Consider the following 23,227-nt stretch of genomic DNA (forward strand, 5'->3'; position numbering starts at 1 on the left):
TCTTGATGTCGTTGGGCTGTGAGAGAACCTCCGCAGTCATGGTTCGAGATTGTAGAATCAAGCTCAAATAATCAAAGGATGGTGACATGTGACATCTGCGAAGTGTGGCAACATACATGCTGCAATGTTTGTGTACTCAGACTATACATGTTTTTTGGCCATTGATTTGAGAACTTCTCTGGTCTCATTGGCCAAAGTTGAAAGATCTCGCTTCACCGTCGGTCTTTTGATTTCTTGGTGCTTGAAAACAAGATGTGACTGAGAACAAAGTTTGCTTTCTTTGCACTATTGATTATCTGCTTCTTCATTCATCTTGGTGGTGCAACTTTCTGAATTCTATTTTCTGGGATTTTGATATGTGCTCTGTTCTCTGGTATGGAATAATGTTTAGACCTATGTGCAGCCCAAATGTTTGACGAAATGCCAAGCTCAGAATTTTCGAGAAGTTCTTTCTCTGCTTCACTGATAGTCTACAAGGTTATTGGGTTTGATCTTTCTGCAACTCTTGATATATTTGGAAAAATGCGTGTGAATTCTTGCATTCTGGTATGTACAATTTTGTGGTTGTTCCGATTATGGTTTGTGTCAAAATTCAGAAATGTAATGGCTAAGAAGATTGTTCAGCAGCTAACTGAGGAGTGGTGCAGTATTTTCCTTATTACAGCCTATAATGTCGAGTCTAACCAACTCAATTGTTAGCATGAATCTACAGTAAGTCCGGTTATACGATGAAGTTTGATGAAGTTGTAAACGGTAAATCCCACGAAGGGTAATTCCGTGATGTAAGTAGGTAAATCCCACGAAGGGTAATCCTACATAAATGTTGATTTTCTGTTGTTGAAATTGTGAAGGCCGATGCCACTGTTAAGAGTAGTTGTATTTTGGTAAAATCCACAAAGGGCGATCCCATGGTGCTATAGTTAAGGCCGATGCCACACTATAGTTTGTTATTTTTCTGTTTAAAGGCCGAAGCCAATGTTAAATGAAGTTGTTGACGGTAAATCCCACGAAGGGTAATCCCGCAAGAAGTTGTTATAACCGGCCTGAGGGTGTGTTACAATTTTATAAGAGGCTGTTCTTCGATTGAAACTCCTGCAAGAGGCAGATGGATTCGAATGCCCAACAATAAGCTACCGAAAGGCCGATATTTGGTTGGCAATAACGTGGTTTACGATGTGGACGTTAGGTTGCAGGGTGAGGTTCAACCTCAGCTCGAAGTTACACCCATAACCAAGTATGGTTCGGATCCTCAGCTTGTGCTTGGCCGCCAAATTGCGGTTAATAAGTCGTATATATGCTATGGATTGTAGCAGGGCAACATTCGGGTGTTGAATATACACACTGCATTGAGATCTTTGTTTCGAGCTCATACACAGAGGGTCACAGACATGGCTTTCTTTGCCGAGGATGTTCACCTTTTGGCTAGTGTTAGTGTAGATGGACGACTCTTTGTATGGAAAATTTCAAAAGGTCCAGATGAAGAAGGTACGCCACAAATCACTGGAAAGGTTGTGATTGCTATTCAAATAGTTGGAGAGGGGGAAGCTGTTCATCCACGAGTTTGTTGGCACTGTCATAAACAAGAGGTTTTGGTGGTTGGGTTTGGAAAGCGTGTACTAAGAATTGATACTACTAAAGTTGTGAAGGGTGAACCCCCTTCTGCTGATGAGCCTCTCAAATGTCCTGTTGAAAAGCTGATTGATGGAGTCCAGTTTGTCGGTAAACATGATGGAGAAGTGACTGACTTGTCAATGTGCCAATGGATGACCACCCGTCTGGTTTCTGCTTCTTTGGATGGACAAATAGTATCTGCAAAAGGTGCAAACTTCTATTTGGTTTGCAGTAGCAAAAGAGCTGTAGACATCAATTTGTGGGGCTGAAATTCTTTGTAAAGAACCAATATGAAATAGCGCAGTTTCGTGATGCCAATCAATGCTGGAGAAGTTGGAGTCAATAGCAAAGAGATGCTAGACAATGATGGACAGGTTGAAGGCAAAATCAATGTGATGTCAAAAAATTCTCATGCAATTGTTAGAATCATAGCCTAGGTTGATAAGTTCACAGATAGGGTTGCTGCTTTGGAAGTGGCTGTGGCTGGCGGGACCAAGGTTTTCGATAAGGAATTTGGTGTGTCAAAAGAGTTGCTCATGAGACTTTGGTGTGGGATTGCAAGATTGCAGATGGTTCAACATTGTGTTCAGTGATTGTAGATGTTCTTCCAATCTCAAACTGGGTTTTCCCAGTTGAGATTGAGGGGGAGTATTAAGTATACAAGTTAGCAATACAGTTAGTAAGTTGGTTAGAGTAGTTAGGCTCTCCCTTATAAAAACAGTTGTGTAACCCTCATTCTATCAATCAATACAAAAGCATATTTCTCTCTCTAAATCTATCTCTCTGTAAAACTCTTTGTGTTGATCTTTCTTCTCTTTAGCTTTCTTCTTGATTTTCTTTCAATTTCCAAACATTACAATGTAGTTAACAGCTTGTCTTCCACAATATGCCCTATTTCCTCCTAAGCTCTCTTAAGCCCCCTACTAAGAGTTATTTTCTGGACATGACGTTAAAGATCAAATGACTATTGATAAGTTGTCGATAACATTGGTAGACACGATTGGCTTTCATAAGCTGTAAATTACATTATCGATATAAAATTCATCCTTTAATAAGGAACAGACATCATGTACAAAAAATTTCTACCCTAATTTAATACATAGAACAACTATATTACAAACTACAACCAAACATCTAGAGTTAGAGAATAAGCTTATTATACTCATAATTTCAATGGCAAGTGTATGGCTATGGGATGAAATAGCCTTCAATGGTTGAGGTCTAGCCTACCGCCGCTTAGGCAGGAATTTTTCTTTGCATTGTATCGCTTGACCAATCGAAAAAGGCTAGTAGAGTAGGTGTCATATCCTTGGAACCGATAATCCCTGACATTCACTTCCGTTGACAGAAGGCTGCAGCTTCCGTTGGCGAAGTCGACGTGCACCAGACGAGGATTTGATCATCATATGAAATGTTGTGCACGTAGTACTTTCCCGGGAAAATTTCCAAGATGGTTTTTTCCGTTCACGCAAGCAAAATCATCGTCAGGATCTCCGCAGCCGGATGGATCGCCCTTTAGACGAAAAGGGTATTTGATATTTTGGATCTCTCCGCACGAAGTAGAACAATTGACGGGCTTAAGATCTCTTGCTCGAGTCCTCCTCAGTCCTCAGTTAGATGAATGAAAGCTAGAAAAATCAGCGCAGAAAAGAGAATGGTAGTAGTTGAGGTACTGGTAAATTAAGATTGAACCCTCAGTCCTCATGATATATACCAAACTAACATCCAAATTCATTTTTTAGTACAATTGAAGATTGCAGTACGGCCGTACATTTTGCCTCTCGAAATGATGTAATTAGATATATCTTCTCGGATAAAAGATAAGAAATGTTATCAGTACAACAAAAATGTCATCCTGCATTCTTACATGTACGAGACGACTTTTACAAGACGTAAACCATCTTTGTATACACCATTAGATTGGATTCGAATTTGGGCTTAGAGAAGAAGTCCAAGAGTAAACGGCAAAAATAAGAGATGTGGTACGTTTGAAAGTTTTGGTTTGCTTATCTTTGATGTGCTACACACTTAATCAACTGGTATGTGTGGTTAGTTAGGACGTTGGTAGGACTATAGTTTGTTGACAATGTTTTGGGCTTTGCAATATTATTGCTTTACCATTATATTTTGGGCTTTGCATTATTTAATGACCGGCCCATTTTTTCTTTTCAGGAACCAACCCTTTCGTAGTTTATACTTTTTCACTTCTTTTTTTCCATTTTTAACCTTCTCCTAGGGATTTCATACCGTCTTTAAAAATTTCAGTGGAATAGAAATGAGTGCAGGTTTTGGGAGAGATTTCAACATGCATTTTTATGTGCGTTCACACTTTTATTTACGAAAAATAAAACAATATATACAAAGAGGACATAAAGAAATATTTTCCTATGTTTTTACATATTGCACATTAGACACATTTTTCTTTGCTGAAAAGACACTCATCATTTTTGCTTCCGTAAACATGTGAGTTTGTTTGGAAATGTTTTTAAAATGGTTGAAATTGTTTTTAATACAAGAAGTACTTGAATTGTTTTGAAACCCTAAAACATTTTCTTTAAATATTTTCTCAATTTTTTAAAAGCACTTATTTCCAAACGAGCTTGAATTATGCTCCTTCCCTAATTTTTATTTACCATTTAGTCACGTTTCTAATCTTAATTTTCATCACAGAATATATAAAAAAATGGCGGTAAACGCAAAGAAATCCCTCTTCCTTATTTAATTGGCAACACGAAATATTTACAGCCGTAGGAAAAATAATTAGAAGGACCAAACAATAAAAAAGAAAGTCTATGGCCAACAACCGCCGCCAACAACCCTCTAAAATATAAAAAAAATAGAAGGAAAATGGAAAAAACGTAAGAATCCACCGGCAATCGTCACGACTCACAATCCATGGGCAGATTAGAGTGGATATCAGTGGTGGATACCATGTGAACATATTTATGACGTTAACATCCATTGATTCTCAGCTGATGGAAAACCAGAGGAGGAGGTCGCGGGAGAGTCGGCGGCGCGTGAGCGCGACGCCATCGCGGTGTACGACGGGAGAGCGGCAGAGAGGGCAATTGAAGTTGAGGTGGTCGAGCCAGGAGTCGAAGCAGTGCTTGTGGAACACATGGCGGCACTGGAGCATGCGGACCTGCTCACCATCCCCCAAGGTGCACAAGCACACCACGCAATTGCAATCCCCTGCGGTGGCAACGGCGTCGTCGCGGTCGTATGGATAGGATAAGTGGCGGTTGAGGGCGAGCTGGTCGGACAAGATAACGAGGCCCGCGAGTCCCGAGCCCACGGCCGGGGCGGCAGCAAGGCCTTCGTCGTAGTCTGATCCTGGACTGGGATGGGGGCTGAGGCCCAGAAAATGGAGGAGGGCGAGGAGGGAGGACCGGAGGTGGTTGATGGAGCTGGCGATGAGTGCGATGAGTAAGAGGGGGATGGAGTCGGACGAGACGTCGTTGAGCTGGCTTTGTAACCCCATAATAAATTAATGAAGTATGAATCTGTGATCTCTCTCTTTGTATCTCTATATATAGTCTATAGATACATACATATATTATATATGTAATAAAAAATGTGGTAATTTTATGTTAACTCTCAAGGACCATACATTTTTCCTTTGGTGGATGTGTGTGTGTGTGTGTGTGTGTATTTGGAGTGAGAGGATAAGTAGTTGATTATGTTGTGAAGGTGGGATAATACATACAGCTATATGTATATGTATATATATAAGAGAAATACAGGCAGAGGCGGAGTGGGTGTCTCTTCTGTAACTTAATTGTCCTTTTACTTAAAAAAAAACTAATCTTTATTATTTTAACATTATAATTCGAATTGTTCATTTTCTTTATTATTTTAAAAATTGTATACAAAAAATCATTTAATTTGGACATGATTTAGTCATCCATACATGTTAAATTAACAAATAATTTCAATATCAAGTAACATGATGAACCATCCATTTATTTTATACATATTAATAGCTAAAAAATAGCCAAATTAAATAATATTTTACATATATAATTTGGGAATTGTTATTGGTATTTCAAAATTCTCATTCTACACTCCAAACTTTCTATATTTGGAAAGAAAAAAACATTTGTGAGGAGTGTAGAATGAGATTTTTAGAATGCCAATAACACTTCCCTATGATAAAAAATTAACAAGTCAAATTATAATAATTAGATGATAAATATCTGTGTAATCGTAATTGAGAAAATAATTATTTTCCTTAAAAGAATAATTAATTTCCATAAAAAGGACACAAGCATTATCCTATTCGCACCGTCACCATGTGGGTTGGGTTCCACCGCCCACCCCCTCCTTCCTCTTATTTGTTTTCTTCCTTATTCCTCACATCACCAATTTTCGATAGTGATTTTTCATCATTTCTTTTTTGGGAGTTTTAACGAAAAACTCACGGTATTGTTCAATTTAACGAAAAACCACATTTTTACATTAAAAAGTCAATCCTGATACTATTCACTTTACCTTTTATTTTATCCTTATTATTAAAACTCAAAGTTTTCAAACCTTTTTCATTAGTTTTCTTTGTTTTTTAACATCTCAAAATAAGAAGATTAAAGATTACTGTGAGAACAAATATGTGTATAAATCATTTTCTTCTTAAGTCTGATTGTTGTATAAAGCAATCCTTTCACATTGAGTGAACTCCGCACGTGAACCTTTTATCGTAAATTTTTCTTCTCCGAGAGAGTAGCTTTGTAGATAACTTTATCTAAAAAGACAGGACTACATGCAACGAAAATATCAAAATATTGGAGTCCCAAACATATTAATTACAAGTAATTTAAAATTTTCACATGATCAAAATCGCATAACTATCCCACCGTGAGCCGTCATTTAACTCTATATATGAAAAGGTACACCAAGTATACAAAATCCTTTGGAGCAATTTTGGTGGAGGAATCTATATATAATCGTGTGCTACAAACAAGGCATTCCTCAGCCCTACATAAGTACTATATGATCATGTTCTCAACATTTCCTCCAGATATTTGGACATCGATATCTCAATCGGCTACCAAGCGAGCTGAAGTGCGTATGAGTAAGAACTAAAACATATGTACTTTGATAGGCTACTTCATTTCTGATCGATCGATCCTTTTCTGGACCTCCATTGCACCACTGTACAAGAAAATTAATCAAATTAAAGAAGAAAGATACTTCCGATTACGCGCGTTCTGCCTTCATTGTCAGATGTGTACGAGATACAATGGACTTAAAAGAAAGAAACAAGAGTTTGGAACCCTAATTTACTTAAAGTTTAACTCCACATAAAACTGATCGATCGACCAACTAATATTCATATACGAGAGATTATTTAATGGTAAGTTCTTGCAAGCGTTCGATATCTTCTTAGTATTTCTTTCTCGCTCGGAGTTCAAAATCAAACAAAGACATATATTAAATATCCACATTAATAAATGGTTTGAGTTATGTTTGCATGCAAAAATAATGTCGTTTTATCATGTAATTAGGATGACCATCTGTCCTACTGTCCTGGTGATTGGCAGCTAGTTGGTACGTATGTATAATCCAAGTTTTTGAATTAAATACAAAAATATCTAGAGGACATGAAAACAACCACAAGAAACCCTAATTAGATTGATGTTAATTTCATCCCCACTCCTCATGAAAAATAGGGAAACTGCAGGTGTGCATGCCAAATTGGCAACTGCCAAGCCTAATCATGCATGTCCATCCATGTGGTTTCTCATCATATCTACTCTGGGTCTTCTTGAATGATTCCTGACAATACAAGGAGAAGGATTTTTATAAGGAGAAATTAGGTTCTCATCTTTCATTTTGCTACTCTATTGATTAAAATCCCATTCATTTTCAATTTTTGATCAAGGTCCTTGAGTATTAATAATATCATTAATTGTTTCGATAATAAAATATTTTTTTATTTCTAAATATATTCATTTAATGTTAAAAATGTTACAATTAGTATATTTATATTTATGACTAAAATTTTTTATCATATATTTTTAGTTTTAGTTTGTACCCATTTTTAATTTGTAATTCTTTTTTAATTTGTATCAATTTTCTTTTCAGTTTTAATTTGTACCCATATATTAATTTCTTTTTGTGCCCATATTTTTTAAAGTTTATTTGTATTTGTACCCATATTTTTTTTATTTGTACTTTTTATTTTCCAAAATGTACCCATGCTAATTATACGTACCCATTCACGTAAAACTTTTTAATCTTAAAATGTACTCATATTTAAATATACCAATTTGTTATATGTAAAATGTACCATTTTTTTTATATAAAATCTATTCAATTTTTTTCTAATCCATTTTAAAACTTATATGGGTACATTAATTCTTTTTTCTTTGATTTAAAAATGTATCCATATCAAGTTTAATCGAAAAAATTTACTAATGTTATTAACCCTAATTTATTATTATTTTTTTTTTTGTGATTTTGAAGAATGTACCCATGTTTGGATACAATAATTTTTTTGGTTAATTTTGATGAACGTACCCATGTTTATACACACAGACAATAGTATATTTATATTTTAATATTTTTAATCCCACAAATTATGGTTTTTTTTATTTAAAATCTCATTTATATAAACAACTAAAATTTCTAATTTTTAATTTAAAAAATATAGTAACGTACGTAGAAATAAATTATCACATTAATTTCAGGGACCTCGATCAAAAATTAAAAACCAACAAAGTTTCAATCAAATAATATTCATAACTAATGACCGCATCCAAAGTCTCCCTTTTTATAATGAGTATTGTGACACCATGCGTTAATCCATTATTAAAGAGTCACCTCAAGCCAACAACATTTTTTTTTTTTTTGTGAAGTTCGGGGAAGGAACATTATCGTGCACGGTCTTATTTTTACTTCGCAAAGAAGTTGTTTTCACGATTTGAATCTGTGATCTTTCTATCACAAAAAACACCTTTTTTTTTTTGCGTGAAGGCTAACCCTCTAATGATTTATTCTGTAGAGAGCATCTTAATGTCAAGTAAGTTGCTCTCCAAAAAGAACCATTAACCAATGAATGTAGCTTGTGTACGAAATTAAGAGTTGCCGTCCATCCAATATACTCTATCTAAAATCTAACCCAATCCCAATCATAATCCTAATGAATATGAAAGTTTCTTTGATCTTTATGAAATTTCGAAGCATGCATCACACTACAGAACTAGTAGAGCGGAAGCTCAGCCTGTCATAGTCTGAATATGGCCATGCATGGCCCATATCGCCACTAGCTAGTCTCGTATAGTCACCATTTTATTCTTTTGAGTTAAGAAAACCTATTTTTCCTAACATTAATGTGTGATTGATACATTTGATATTTATAAGATATTATTAAGGGAATATATATCTCTTCATCGTTTATTTAACTTAGGCTTCTATTTGTAAGTGGTGAAATAACATGATAATTAGGATATCTTTTCCTTTAACTTACTAAATTTTGGGGTTTAAACTCTTTCTTTTCCATATAGATTAGTGTAGAATAAATTGATTTCTTGGTAAGTGGTGGATTGTTTTAGTGTTTACATAAAAAAAAAATTAAAAAAAAGTTAATTTCCATTTAATTTCTTTTATTCGCATTAAAAAAAATAAATTGATTCCTTGGCAAAACACTATGGTTTGAGTAATTTATTTGTTAACTTAAGTTTAAAATAAAAGAAATGTTAAGGGGAATCTCTCAATTCTCAAAAGTGAAACTTTTCATGAATTCTCTGTCACTTCATGTTTTTGGCACAATGTTTTCTAATGTTATCTTGAGAATTGATATTAAACTGTGAGGTGACAGAAAATTCACAAAAAATTTTGCTTTAAGAGAGTCCTCCTAGCATTTATCTCAAAATAATTGTATGTACTGTTGATAAAGCCATGCTGCGTTATAGGTGGTAATCAATATAAAATTATTCAACAGGTAAATGTCACATTTACATACCTTGAAAAGAGATGATAGCAAGTTGATAAGGAAAAAATAATAATTAAAAAAATAGAAAACAGGGAGCACAATAACAAAAGTCAAATCTTCTTCTAATTTTAGTTGGAATTAGCCACATTAAGAAATACTGACCAACTGATATGAACTTAATCAAGTTGATTAGAGGGACGACAGAGTGCTCCACTTTTCACACCTAATTTTTGAATATCGTCTCCCTTTAATTTAAATCAATTTGATATAAAATACGCTTTTATAAAAATTTTAAAGCATTAGTAATTAACTATCCATATCCACGATATTATGTGTATAAACTCAAATTTTCTCACCTTTAACCACAAGAATATTTCTTTCTTTCTGCTAGATTAGGTAGAAACAAGAACATGTGATCAAATATCCTAGTACACAGGGTATTAGTTTTCACTTATGCGTTTTAGGTTCGAAATTCTCTTTTTTCTTAAATTATTGTAATAGTTTCGAACATTTTCATTCATTTTATAATAATATATAAAAATAAAATAAATAAAAGTGTAGAAACAAGAACATATCCAGCACAGCAGCTGCATTGGGTGGCAGGAAAATCAGTTGAAAATGAAAAATAATTGTCAGTAAGATATCCAACATGTATATAAACAGACACGTGTGATTCCGACCATAATTAGTGATTAACTAATGACAAGCATTGGGCGGTGGGATTAGACAATAATCAAAGACATGGAGTAAGATTTTTCCTGATCTCCGCTGACTAATTAATCAAGTATATGTATTAAAAATTGAGGACTAAACCTACATATAAATTATAATTATAATTAGTAACCCCTGTGTTGTGTTTATTAATTGATCAGAAAGAGAGAAATAATATAATTAGGAGATGCATGATGCAATCTCCACCGTCCACGAAGATCCACGTATCCGCCGACCACACTGTTAGTTCATAGTTACCAATTTGCCATTTTTAATATTCCAAAATACCCCAAAGGCATAAGCTGTTTTGCTGTTGAGAATAATTATCACTGTTCTAAAAATCCCCGTCTAGGTGCTAGATGGCTAGTCACCGTCCTGATTAATGCTTAGACGTTTGAAAATTAAGAAATGGCGTCTAACCTACCGAGGCGTCCACCTAGACCACATAGGCACCTACCAAGACCAACCTAGACACTCATCTAGCTCGCCTAGGCACCCGCCTAAGCACCTGCCTAGGTTGTGAGCGCCCGCCTAGACCACCTAAGCATCCGCCTAGCCTGCCAAGACACATGTCTAGGTTGCGACTCACTTCAACAGAAAATATATAACTTTCATTTGCAATTTATTTATTTTTTTCAATAAATTGTAATAGACTTGTTGAATACTTAAATTAACACACATTATATACTTGTTTCCCATGTTTTCATAATGTTCCAATAGCTCATAATATATATGTCATTCTATTTTGTAGTTTATGATGAAATTATATATATTTTAAGTATAAATAGACACTTATTTACATGAAATATAATAAATTTAATTAAATCCGTTTAATCTACCTAGGCCTAGTCTACCTAGGTATCCGTCTAGCCGTTAGGCCTCAACCCGCCGTCCAATTCATGTCTAACGTTTTTGAGAACCTGGATAATTATTAAGCAATTAAAAATGATCAAGTGTAAATTTTGGGTTTATGTTGGCTTGCCAGCTTCCCTCTTGTATGTTTTAACCCTACGAATGAAGGAGGATTTTTTATAAAATGAATTCGCTGTTACCGCAACGTTTCACTCTAATTACATAATATCATGTAAGATTTTTTGTTGTCGACATAAAATTGCGTTATCGGTTCAAAACGTCGGCACAGGCTCTCCTATGGATGTGGTCTCAATTCTCATTATTGTTTTTGCCCCCGTACCCGTACGTCCGCCTTATTTTGTTGCTCACTTGGACAACTTTCTTTTAGCTTTGGACGTGTTCATAGGACCACGTGATCGATCACCATTTATTTTCTTCAACAAAATACGCACTGTCCCTTCAACGTTGATGGGAGACAGAGGCAGATTGTCTGCCCTTCTATTACCATGCCTTCTTCATCCCTTTTTATATTGTGCGGTCACGGTTAAGCCACGTTAACATTTTATATAAATTTTTTAATAGAGATAATAAGGCAAAAAGTAATAAAAATATAAAATGTTGACGTGACTTAACCGTGACCGCACAAATAGGAGAGGACGGAAAGGGTATGGTAAAAGGAGGGCAAACAATCTGCCTCCGATGGGAGACTCCAAACGATGTTCCAAAATAATACTGAATAATACTAATAATCTCTTTAAAAAAGAAAAATGAAAAAGAAGTGTGGGCAATTTAATTCAAAAGTACGAGCATTTTCAGTATTTGGGTGCAATGTTGAACTACCGTCACTTTTTTATCACTTTCCTTTAAAGCATTTAGAAAGAGAATTTACATGTGAAGGTAACTGTATTACAAATTAATTACGCAATATCATGTTAGTAATTAAAATATATAATAGGCTTAGAATACTGTCACTTTGACTTTCCAATTGCATGTAAGTTTTTCACAACAGAAATAAACAATTGGTGCAAACTTGATATAGAATTGTTAAAAAAAAAAATGTAAGTCGAGCACAGCGCTCTATTAAAAAAAAAAAAAAAAAAACCTTTCACACACGCGAAAACGTGTACGAAAGGCTAGTTCATCTTGAAGTGAGGGAACTCTACTATTCACATCAAATGTGCAAAGGAAGAGCTAAACCAACTCGCTCTCTAAGTTGTGTTGGAAATTTATATTATAATATTTATTAGATATTATAGTATTTAATTTCAAAATATTGAATGAAAAAATTAATCTTGTTTATTCTTAAGTGTTGCGTCTGATGCAAATGATGCAAAGAATTGCATCATATTATTTGTAAATTGGGACGTGTAGTTTGATGAGTGGTGTAGGTTACATAGATGCAAAGTTGCATTTTACACCAAACAACACAATGGGTTCTATATAAACCCATAAAACCATTGTCATTAAATATACAAAATTAAAGTTAATTTTTACTCTTGAGAAATAGGGTTTTTCCATTATATTTCTCTCATTCTTTGTTTGTCAAATTCCGAGTCGTATCTTGAGAGTACAGAATATATAAAGTTCCCCAGAGTCTGAATATTGAAGTGCTTCAACTTCCCCAGAGTCTGAATATTGAAGTGCTTCAACTTCGGATTATAGATTGTTGAATCTTTGAGAGACGGACACCTACCGAACTACAAACACAAGAGTAGAGGTGAAATTTTATCTTTACGACATTGTATTTATGCAAGCCTCAATCTCCAAATTTGTCAGTTTTTATAACTTTCTCTCTAGTTACTTATATTAATCTCATATATAATTAATATTGTAAATTTCTTTATAATTATTATTATTAAAATTATATTGTTATTTTTCATATTTTCTAATATTACGTCAATAAATTCAATTTATTTTATTGGAGATGCTCTTAAGCGAAAGTGATCGAAACTCCTATTGTACCCAATCAAAACCTTATCATAAACAAAAGGTGCATAGGGGTGCCCGATCTATTGTCCAATTGACCAAAAAGTGCCAATCGCACACGTATTATAATTTAGTCAAAAGTAGTTCTTATTAGAAGGATCGAGACAATATATGATTGAGGGGAAATAGTGATGTCGACAGCGACAATGACAACGACGACAAGTAGGACGGTATATTGGACACCGTAGCAATGAATTAAAGTAAATTAATCACAATTCCTCCAAGAAAAGGGCTTTGAAATGACATTGTAATTGTACGATGACATCCCCGGAGGAACAGTCGAGAAGGAAAATGATATATTTATTAGCAGGAATCCCTTTCGGATGCATTCTTTGTAGATCCTTCGAGAGTCGACAAGAATCCCAACGAAATTTAGTAGGTAAAAGAAGATGACTTGGAAGATCATTCCCTACTTCGGTATGACTTGACAGGGCCACCTAAAGCAGAAAATTTATTAATACATATGACTAAAATATGTTTACATGTCTTTGTGATAAAGATTCTCTTTGGATCTCTTCCACCTAATTTTCCTCATCAAACAATTTGGAATATTAAAATTTAATCCAATGGTTAAAAACACGGATCTACTTTAAAAACTATAATAACTTTAACTGTTATATCAAATTTTAAAGATCCGAATTTTTTGATAAGGAGGAGAGATCATCCGGATCCCTTTCCGTTTCTCTAATTGTAGGTGCCAAACAATTGTGTTTAATTAATTAATCCATCCTGCTAACTTCACCCTATTAATAGCACTAACACTACTTTTATTTTGACCTTTACCTATCATGTGAGACATTTTTCTAGGTGCTGGTATTTAAGTAGTACTCTACGTATTATAATATATGTAAGATAAATGATATATTTTTTCATGTCCTTTCACCTATTTTGTATCACGTAAAATATCCGCTTAAATACCCGTCACTTGAAAAAATTTCTCCAGTTACCTAAGTCACTTTGTTTCTCAACGAGTCAAAAGTGTCACCGCCTCTCATATTCAGGTGGGAGATTGTGATCGGATGGATGACATTGTTCCATTTGTGGGGTTATGTGGGAAGAATGTTGAAAGGTTCATGCAAGCATAAGGACCTTTGGGATGTGGATTTCAGCAACAATCCACATTTGGTTTCAAAGCTCTTTAACTCGCTTGCTTTCTTAAACCAATTCCTTAAGAGAAAAAGACCTACAGAAACAGAGAAAGCATGTTTGACTTTACTACTTTGGTCAAACTAAAGATGCCGTTGAGTAAGATTCAATAGACGGTTAGATGGTCTTTCATGGTATCAGAGCAGGTTTTCTGAATTTTGAAATTCACGAGATTTGTTTGTGGACGGTGGGAGAGAAACTTACAACAGAAATGCCGTTGTTGGGGTATCCAACTCAATCATGCAATGTCAAGTACTCTAACTTTCCTGTATATCAATGCCTGCGTGACTTAAAATACAATCAATACACCCTCAGCGGCAAACCCCATTATTAGGTAAAAAGAAAATAATTGCACATCGAAACCTTTCAAATCAAAAGGAGAAGCAGAGAACTATATTGCAAGTATACTCCCATCAACTCAAAGCAGCCATATGCAACTACATAAAAAGGACACCACACATCACAGTTACTTGTCGAGCTGTGTACGCAAAAGCATTGAAGCACACCGCAAAAACACAACAACACCGGCCCCTTTCATATTACTAACAAATGGCCCGACTGTAGTCTCTATAAATGGATGGAGTACGAATTTGAAAACAGACACGAAAAACTTCTACGTGCTGATAAGGATGAGTAAATTTACAACTTCACAAGCAAAAGTTGCACGATGAACAGGTCAAGAAGTATCGGTAGCAAAAACATACAAAACAAGCAGCTCAAGAAGCGGTTTGTCCATCTCTCTTGAGTATTTCCTGGAAAATACAATCAGATGTCAGAAAAGATTAACTAATGCCAAATATAGGAAGACGCTGATTGTTCTCTTTCTCATATCAAATATACTGTACCGGTTTGGTTGCAGCAATTGATTGACGCTGCCTCTCTTTTTTCTCACGTTTGCACTCTCCACACCAGTTGGAAAAATCTTTCTGATATTTCTTCAGCTCTCTAAACACCGAACTACAAGAAGATTGGGGATACAAAGCGAGTAAATTGGTAAACAAGAATGCATAATTGAGATAATCCTTGCAGTAAAACCCTATGTTTTGACAGTTTTACTGTAAGCCTACCTAGAAAAGCTTCTGCAAAACTAATTGTCATGATATCAACCAGCATACAGGCAAAAAACTCCTAGAACCTAATGAGACCAAGATCCAAAGGTTAGCCTTAAATAATTCCATTAATTTCTTAGATGATATTTTCTGTAATGTATGCTTACAAGGCCATTCAGTGTGATTACAATGTGCACAATCAATTGAGAAAACAATCGAGAACGAATGTTTAGGAGAAATCAACCGTGTGAAACCTGGATATTCCAACATTTCACCTAACTCTACTTAAAGACCGGTACTCTTAATGTTGATTTTGCACATGCTTTATTGTATACGCAAGCAACATTACTTGATATCAAACCATGAATGAATTGGTAAGTTGCATTCACTGGATACTTTTTCCACACAGAGCAGGTACTAAAAAGTTTGGGAGATTGTGATATTCATAAAATCTTTAGGTTAGGTTTCTTGAATTTCTTGTGTGGGGGACTAAAGTTGGAGAAAGGTACCTTCTGCACCATAATAGTAAGTTGACTCGACGCCCCAATGTTGTGGCTCTAGCACCATGCCGATGGCGACCATGATGAAGAATGGCATGTCCCGGAACATGAGTATAATCAAAGATTTCCTATATGTAGAATTATAAAAATTCCAAGGAAAAAGTTCAATACATACATGGTAAACTGTACAAAAATAAAAAAAGATATATTATAATGAAGAAAATATAACTAAAAAAAATAAACATGCAACTTACCATTTATCATATATTAGAATGATATCAAATATGATACTCCAAAGCATTTGTATTACTAAAAGATGAAAAGTGTGACCCTAAATAAAAAATTGTACCAAAAATTGATCATAAAGAATAGCATACCTCAGATTGTGTCTCTGAATTAACATGTTTATCACATCGAACACCTCGAAAGAACAAATCTCCACCAGAAAATTGCTTTCCCAAGCAAACATTCAAGGTGACTTCTGAATCATCCACATGAAAACCTGCAATATAAAGCTGTTGTGGATTCATAAAAGCTTAACACGCTATAAATCTAGTGCACAGATGCTTAAGATGAAGACAGACATACATTATTGAACAAATCGGACACAATTATGAAAACATAAATAAATTGGACACAACTATGAAAACATAAATAAGGAGAAATCATATCATATCAGCTAGACCACCAATCAAAAACTGTTCTGAGTAATTATAACCAGCAGAAATATAGAGTGGAAATGGCGCAGAGAGAGAGAGAGAGAGAGAGAGGCTTCAGTACAAATGCTTTTTTTTAGTTTCAGTACAAATGCTTTTTTTTTTGAAAAACTAAATCCAAAACTTTTAGATGGATGAGCACCTACCAAGCTCTACATCCCTATCACTTCCATATTCAACAACGAAACCGTGATGCGTATCCAAGGTGGATCCGCCAACTTCCGGGAAGAAAACTACATAAACCCAGACAAACAAAAAAACGAGTATAACATTAGTTCTAATCTTTCACATATAAGAACTTTTTCTAATTACAATTTCACAATATTAGAGATGAAATACCTTTAGACAAAGGACGTATAAAATCCTCCATCAACTTCTCAAGCATGGTTTCCAGGCCAAAGTCATCAAGAACACAACCGTATCTATTCATTGTATTTGGTCGCATGATTCTGAAATTTGTCTCATGGACCCACCCTTCAAAATTTTCCACCTAAGAAATCAAAATTTGATAAGAAAATAGAAAAAAGTAGCTCAAAGAAAATTAACTTATATCCAAAATGATACCTCAGTTAATAACAATTCACAGAAATCCGGCTGAAGCATTTCAAAGGTATAAACTCCAGGAGAGGGTTCAGACAGTATATTTCTAAAGCTATCCTCTGTGTTCTCACTGATTGCTCTGAGAAATGAGGGGACAAAGAACTTTGCAGCTTGCAGCGTGTATAACTCCCTTCGTAGAGGCTGCAACGAGGAAGGACCGATTAAGAAGGAAATTATTTAAGTTTGTTGACATGAAAATGTGACTAAATGTCTTATGCAGAAACCTCAAGCCCTCAACTCCAGGAGTACCAAAAGAAGGGACTTAGCCTTAATGACTGCAACATCAATGGCAATCCATAAATGTGTTGTTTACATATTACAGCAAGTTTCTAAATGTCAACAGCATATTACCCATTGAACGCACCTGATAGTGTGTGATGATTTTCTGCCTGTATTCTCGATGTCGTTGAACCTGTTTATTCAAACAGAGAACATATGAGCCTTTCGGGAGCACAAGAACTCCGCATTGACTAATTAACCAGAGCACATTGCCCCTGCCGGTTCTGACTATATGTTTTTCCTACCCAAGCTTATCTCCCTCGTCTATGCCTCAGAATTTAACACAGGAATTGAAAATCCACATGAATCGTTTCTGGAGAATTCAAAGAAATTACACATTCTTCCGCAATCGTAACTGAAGCAAACACATTTCACACATTTATCCAAAAATTAAAATTCACATAACAAGAAATCCAAAACTTCCAAAATTCAAAGTCATTTTCAGTTTCCTGCATTTACCAAATTCCACTTCTAAAGAGATAGAGTCTCATGACTTACACGAGTGCGTTCGCTCTCGGGCGAGTACCGGAGGAGGATGTCCCTCATGTACTGGAGCTTGAGGTCACGTGAGGCATTGAGCATGGTGGGAGGCAAGTAGCGCTCCAGCGAGCTGAAAAGCAAGGGACTGAACTCCAATTGCTGCAGGTCCTCGTAGCTCTCCGCCTTGTGCTCCTTGTTCGGCATCAGCCTCAGCCTGTTCGACAAGCTCATCACGCAGTTCCCGTTGTTGCCTGCGCTCAGCGTTTGAGGCGGTGGCCTCCGTCGGTCCGCCGCGCCGTCCGTAGCCATGGCCTTCGACACTTCGTGAGAGATATTTGGGGATTTTCAGAGAGATAGATGACTGAATTGGCGGAATTTTGTTAGGGTTTTGAAGAATTGAAAATTGAACAAGATGAAGTTTGAGCTGCAGGTTAGGGTTTGGGGTTCCCCTGTGGTGTAGTTTGTTGGTTAAACACTTTACAGTGGACGCCCCAGCTGGATCTGAACGTAGGGTCCACTTTGATGACGTGGGGTGGTTTTTATTTTAGTTGTGGGGACGCTCTGACGTGGAGTGTTGGAAACTTATCCACTAATTTTCTAATAGTGCATTACTTCTTTTTCCTATACTCTTTTTTTTTCCACAATAATTCATCCCACAATTTTTTTTTTTCTTTTGAAAATTGTATTTGCAATCTTATGATCCGGTTAATTAACAAAAATTGTTACCCTTTCCACGTTTTTCCTAGAACATTTGTATAACTTCTCTAATAAAAATAAGATCACATGAGTCAATATGAAATAACTTCAACTGAGCTAATATAGCTCGTCGAATGAAAACATCATATAAAAAATAAATATCACCTTTTTTAATTGACATTATCAAGTTTTACTTAATTCATTATTTTTAGAAAAAGGAAATTTTCATTCGCCTTTACCAAAGAGAAAATAAAGCCTCTTTTGGCCTATGTTAAATTTGTCGGATTTGGATCCTCTCCTGAGCTTAGCATCCTGAGCCTACTGAGCAAATCATATGGGCCATTGGATTTTGATCCAACGGTTACAAATAAGGAACCCCTCTAAAAGTTATAATAATTGTAGTCGTTGGATCAAACTCCAACGATCCATATTATTTGTTCAGTAGGCTTAGGATGCTGAGCTCGGGAAAGAATCCAAATCCAAATTTGTCATGCAAGCGATGAATCGTGAATTACAAAGGAGATGGGAGATCTTTTTCCTCTCCTCTTCATTGTATTGTTATCGTAGTGTTTAATTCTATTTTAATAAAGAAATATAAATCGACAGACAGTTATGCTAATAATATATTAAAGATAAAGTGTAGAGTAAAAGAAAATAGAAACTTACAAGAGAGAAAGTGAAGGAGAAATCAAGGTCATCTTTCATTTTCATTAGGGTACTTACTTATAGGCTTATGGTTTACATAAAAAGGTGCAAAAGTATTGAGATATTACATGTTCGCCGTAAGTGAACAAACACATAATTAACAATACTTACAACATTTTTTTAATCAAATTTAGAGATGCAATTGTCATTCTAAAAGTAGAAATATTATACATACATTTTCTATAACAAATAAATAAATAGAAGAGAGCTTATTTTTATAAGAAAATTAATGAAATGAGCTTGAAAACTTTGAGTTTTAACTTTAAGGACAAAATAAAGGGTAAAATGAATAGTACCATGATTGATTTTTTAGTATAAAAATGTTTTTTTTTGTTAAAGTGAACAGTACATGAATCTTTCGTTAAAGTTCCCTATTTTTATTAGCGTGATAATAGTAATAGTTTAAACAATAATTATTAAAGAGAGGAGAGTCAAAATAAGCGAAACTCGCAAAAGGACACATAAACAAGAACTTTTATGTGTATTTTTAGGTAAATTATACTTTATCATCTCAAGTTTGAGGTCTATTACAACTTTATACATCTTCAAAACATATAATTTTTAATGTAAAAATATAATTTTTTATTAAAATAAACAATATCGAAACTTTTTCATTAAAGTTATCATTCTTTTTCTCCACCTACCTAAAGCAAGCCGTAATTGCAAGTTGTCAATTGTTAGGAAAGGGTAAACATGACCCGACCCGTTTAATACCCCCAATTTCATTTTCCTCGGCAGCGTGCAAGGACAGTATAGTCAAGAGAGGGTAATCTGGTAAATCACACTGATACAATATGGACCGTTTGGTAGTCTCGCACGTTGCTTGTCCGATTACAACCCGTAAAGCCAACTGCGGACTCTCCAAAGAATAACGACGTCTTGTTTTATAACACTCTCTCTCTTTCTCTTCGCAGTCACCTACCCACCCCACCACCCCCCCCCCCCCCCCCCCCGCGTCAGACTTAAAGCAGCAAGAAAACCCGCATTTTCTCGGGAAACAAACAACCAGTCGACCTCTCCAAAGCAATTTTGATCGTCTTTGCTCGAAGCCATGGCCTGTTCCAGCTTCGCGAAGCTTAATGCGTCGTCGTCTCAGTGGATCGGACAGCAGTCCTTCACTCAGCGCCCAGGATCATCGACTAGCCTCGCTACTCTCCGAGTCGCCGTCCCGATCCGAGCCAAGGCCTACACCGACGAACTCGTCCTAACCGCTGTGCGCATCTCATTAACTTATTTTCAATTTGCTGATATTTATGGACAAATCGAAATTTTTGTTTGTTGATTTCATCGGTGGCTGAATGTTTGAATCTATATTAGACTGATCTTTTTTTTATGAATTACTATTTATTTTTCTGTTATTCGATTTGATTTGTTTGTTTCAGTATTGATTTTAATTTTCACTGCTTTGTTGAATTAGACTTTTGTGAATTCGAACTCAAGATTGAAATGAACTGTTTCTCCACTATGATTGATTTGCTTAATTCAATTTATTAATAGGTCACTATCACTAAGTAGTAACTAGTAAGGTCTAGTCGTATTCCGCTTCACTTGGAAGTGTCTCATGTTCGACTCGCTCAGATGGTGACTTTCATACCTAATTATTATGGCCCGTCGTGTGGTCTAGTGCTATTCCTCTTCGATTGATTAATATATTTGTTCTTGTTTCTTATGGATTCTCTAAATAGAAGAAAAGCATTTGGTAACCGTTAGAAAGATTTTGCTTACTACGAATTGGAAATTTGTGTTTCTGCTTCCCTGTGTAGTTTGATATAACACTGCTTGTATTTGGAAGATTTTGGTTACTACAAATTGGAAATTTATGTTTCTGCTTCCCTGTGTAGTTTGATATAACACTGCTTGTATTTGGGTTTAATTGATTTCTCCGTTGCAGCTTTATTATTGTATCTTTTAACTTGGTTTTGCTTCTTTTTGGATGGTACAGAAAACCATTGCATCCCCTGGTCGTGGTATACTTGCCATTGATGAATCAAATGCTACTTGTGGAAAGAGGTTAGACTCTATTGGGTTGGACAATACCGAGGTTAACCGACAGGCTTACAGGCAGCTTTTGTTGACCACCCCTGGCCTCGGCGAATACATTTCTGGTGCCATTCTTTTCGAGGAAACACTTTACCAGTCTACAACCGATGGGAAGAAATTTGTGGATGTGTTGCGTGACCAGAAAATTGTACCTGGAATCAAAGTTGACAAGGTTTGTGGCCACCAGGACATATGTGTTCTATAGCTTGATTAATTTCTTGAAGTACTTGGAATTAGATCCCTAATTGTTATTCACATTCTTTTTCCGTGGTTCAGGGTTTGGTTCCCCTGCCGGGATCAAACAATGAATCTTGGTGCCAAGGCTTAGATGGATTGGCTTCACGATCTGCTGAGTACTACAAGCAAGGTGCTCGTTTTGCTAAATGGTAAGTCATTTAATCTCTTGTGGACATCTGCTCCATAGAGGTCCTTTTATTGTTCTGTCCAGTTGGTATAATTCTATTTGACAGATAAATTTATCCAAGTGTCGGGTTGAAATGTGTAGGCGTACAGTTGTTAGCATTCCTTGTGGTCCTTCTGCTCTAGCTGTTAAGGAAGCTGCATGGGGACTTGCTCGTTATGCTGCCATTTCTCAGGTATGTTCACTTTTAGATAGCTAGTTGGATTTTGCAAAACAATTTCTGTTGTAAGAGTGAATTTTTTATTGATATTTGAAACATAAAAATTAGATTTTTTTCTTTTTGTTTAAAAAGTCGTTAACAATGAATTGGTAGGTATTTTTTATTCTGTGTGATTCATTGGTTTGAAATTATTTGCAGGACAATGGTCTTGTGCCCATTGTAGAGCCTGAGATTCTTCTCGACGGGGACCACCCAATCGAAAGGACACTTGAAGTGGCAGAGAAGGTCTGGTCCGAAGTCTTCTATTACTTGGCCGAAAACAATGTGGTGTTCGAAGGAATCCTTCTTAAGCCCAGCATGGTTACCCCAGGGGCTGAACACAAGGAAAAGGCTACTCCAGAAGCCATTGCAAAGGCTACCCTCACAGTTCTTAAAAGGAGAGTTCCTCCTGCAGTACCTGGAATCATGGTAAGATTGCTCGATCACTTTTGCAATAGCTGTAAACTGATGCTCCATTCCTCCTGTGCTTATCAGCTTCACACGCCCTTAAATATTAGTTCAAGAACGTAATACTCATGATATTTGTTACCATTGACCTACGAAGGCTGATTCATATTTGCTCCTTTCACTTAACAGTTTTTGTCAGGGGGACAATCCGAAGCAGAAGCAACCCTCAACCTGAATGCAATGAACCAAAGCCCCAACCCATGGCACGTATCCTTCTCGTACGCACGTGCCCTGCAGAACTCTGTCCTTAAGGCATGGCAAGGACATCCAGAGAACGTGGACGCTGCACAAAAGGCACTTTTGGTGCGAGCAAAGGCAAACTCCTTGGCTCAGCTAGGAAAGTACTCTGCTGCAGGCGAGGACGAGGAAGCCAAGAAAGGAATGTTCGTCAAGGGCTATACGTACTAAGCCAGAAGCCGGAGTCTGAGGCAACTCATTCCTCTCCTTGGAAGTTGAAACTCGAGACGGGTGTAATTTACAGCAGTTTCTTTTTTGGTGTTATCTTATGTATGCTGAGTAAAAGCTTTTTGATTTCTTTTTTTCCCGTTAGAAGACACGAGGGATTGAATAAGACCGGTGATAAAAGGATATGTTTTGCCGAATGTAACTTAATTTGATGACAGTTCTCTCACGAGAATTATTATCGACACATAAAAAGTCGTCATGCACTTCTCCACACGATTACATTTTTGGACGACATTAGCAACTTCTTTTCTTGTAACTGACGCGAATATTATAATTACTCTGAACTTCTCAATTTCGTACACAAATAAAAACCACGTGAGTACCTAAGGACAGCATGCCCATCTTTACCTTGCACATAATTTGTCATCTAAAA

The 23,227-nt window shown here is 35.9% G+C and overlaps 3 protein-coding genes across 5 annotated transcripts; 1 reads left to right on the top strand and 2 right to left on the bottom strand.

Moving 5' to 3' along the window:
* Positions 1 to 4,301: 4,301 nt before the first annotated feature.
* Positions 4,302 to 5,298, bottom strand: LOC148692065 (E3 ubiquitin-protein ligase RHA2A-like). The gene has a single exon (XM_088682192.1). It carries the CDS (start codon positions 5,090 to 5,092, stop codon positions 4,580 to 4,582), a length of 513 nt encoding a protein of 170 aa, XP_088538318.1. The 5' UTR covers positions 5,093 to 5,298; the 3' UTR covers positions 4,302 to 4,579.
* Positions 5,299 to 14,600: 9,302 nt separating this feature from the next.
* LOC137737682 (2-oxoglutarate and iron-dependent oxygenase domain-containing protein CP2) lies at positions 14,601 to 18,353 on the bottom strand. Of its 3 annotated transcripts, XR_015955293.1 has the most exons (10): positions 17,879 to 18,330; positions 17,466 to 17,513; positions 17,066 to 17,242; positions 16,841 to 16,991; positions 16,648 to 16,734; positions 16,163 to 16,287; positions 15,795 to 15,913; positions 15,304 to 15,371; positions 15,082 to 15,193; positions 14,749 to 14,988 (listed from the first exon to the last, which is right to left on the bottom strand). XR_015955293.1 is itself a non-coding variant. In XM_068477225.2 (9 exons), exons 1-9 carry the CDS (start codon positions 18,167 to 18,169, stop codon positions 14,953 to 14,955), a joined length of 1,146 nt encoding a protein of 381 aa, XP_068333326.2. In that variant the 5' UTR covers positions 18,170 to 18,353; the 3' UTR covers positions 14,601 to 14,952. The 3 variants fall into 3 exon arrangements, 1 of the variants encoding a protein (XP_068333326.2); XM_068477225.2 differs by lacking the exon at positions 15,304 to 15,371 and having other exon boundaries at positions 14,601 to 14,988; positions 17,879 to 18,353; XR_015955294.1 differs by lacking the exons at positions 14,749 to 14,988; positions 15,304 to 15,371 and having other exon boundaries at positions 15,081 to 15,193; positions 15,795 to 15,968.
* A 1,729-nt stretch (positions 18,354 to 20,082) lies between these two features.
* Positions 20,083 to 23,067, top strand: LOC137737354 (fructose-bisphosphate aldolase 3, chloroplastic). Its single transcript, XM_068476805.2, has 6 exons — positions 20,083 to 20,474; positions 21,204 to 21,473; positions 21,578 to 21,687; positions 21,807 to 21,897; positions 22,081 to 22,350; positions 22,519 to 23,067. The coding sequence occupies exons 1-6, from the start codon at positions 20,313 to 20,315 to the stop codon at positions 22,795 to 22,797; spliced, it is 1,182 nt and encodes a 393-aa protein (XP_068332906.2). The 5' UTR covers positions 20,083 to 20,312; the 3' UTR covers positions 22,798 to 23,067.
* The last annotated feature ends 160 nt before the right edge of the window (positions 23,068 to 23,227 follow it).

This window comes from Pyrus communis, chromosome 13 (assembly GCF_041283825.1).
Source record: "Pyrus communis isolate YQ-2024b chromosome 13, ASM4128382v1, whole genome shotgun sequence".
Lineage (NCBI taxonomy): Eukaryota > Viridiplantae > Streptophyta > Magnoliopsida > Rosales > Rosaceae > Pyrus > Pyrus communis.

Coding starts and splice junctions, on each gene's coding strand:
- LOC148692065 (XM_088682192.1), bottom strand. CDS start 5,092: ATGGGGTTACAAAGCCAGCTCAACGACGTCTCGTCCGACTCCATCCCC.
- LOC137737682 (XM_068477225.2), bottom strand. CDS start 18,169: ATGGCTACGGACGGCGCGGCGGACCGACGGAGGCCACCGCCTCAAACG. Junction 17,514..17,878: donor CCGAGAGCGAACGCACTCGT/GTAAGTCATGAG, acceptor TTGAATAAACAG/GTTCAACGACATCGAGAATA. Junction 16,288..16,647: donor TGATAGGGATGTAGAGCTTG/GTAGGTGCTCAT, acceptor TTTATATTGCAG/GTTTTCATGTGGATGATTCA.
- LOC137737354 (XM_068476805.2), top strand. CDS start 20,313: ATGGCCTGTTCCAGCTTCGCGAAGCTTAATGCGTCGTCGTCTCAGTGG. Junction 21,898..22,080: donor GTTATGCTGCCATTTCTCAG/GTATGTTCACTT, acceptor AATTATTTGCAG/GACAATGGTCTTGTGCCCAT. Junction 22,351..22,518: donor CTGCAGTACCTGGAATCATG/GTAAGATTGCTC, acceptor TTCACTTAACAG/TTTTTGTCAGGGGGACAATC.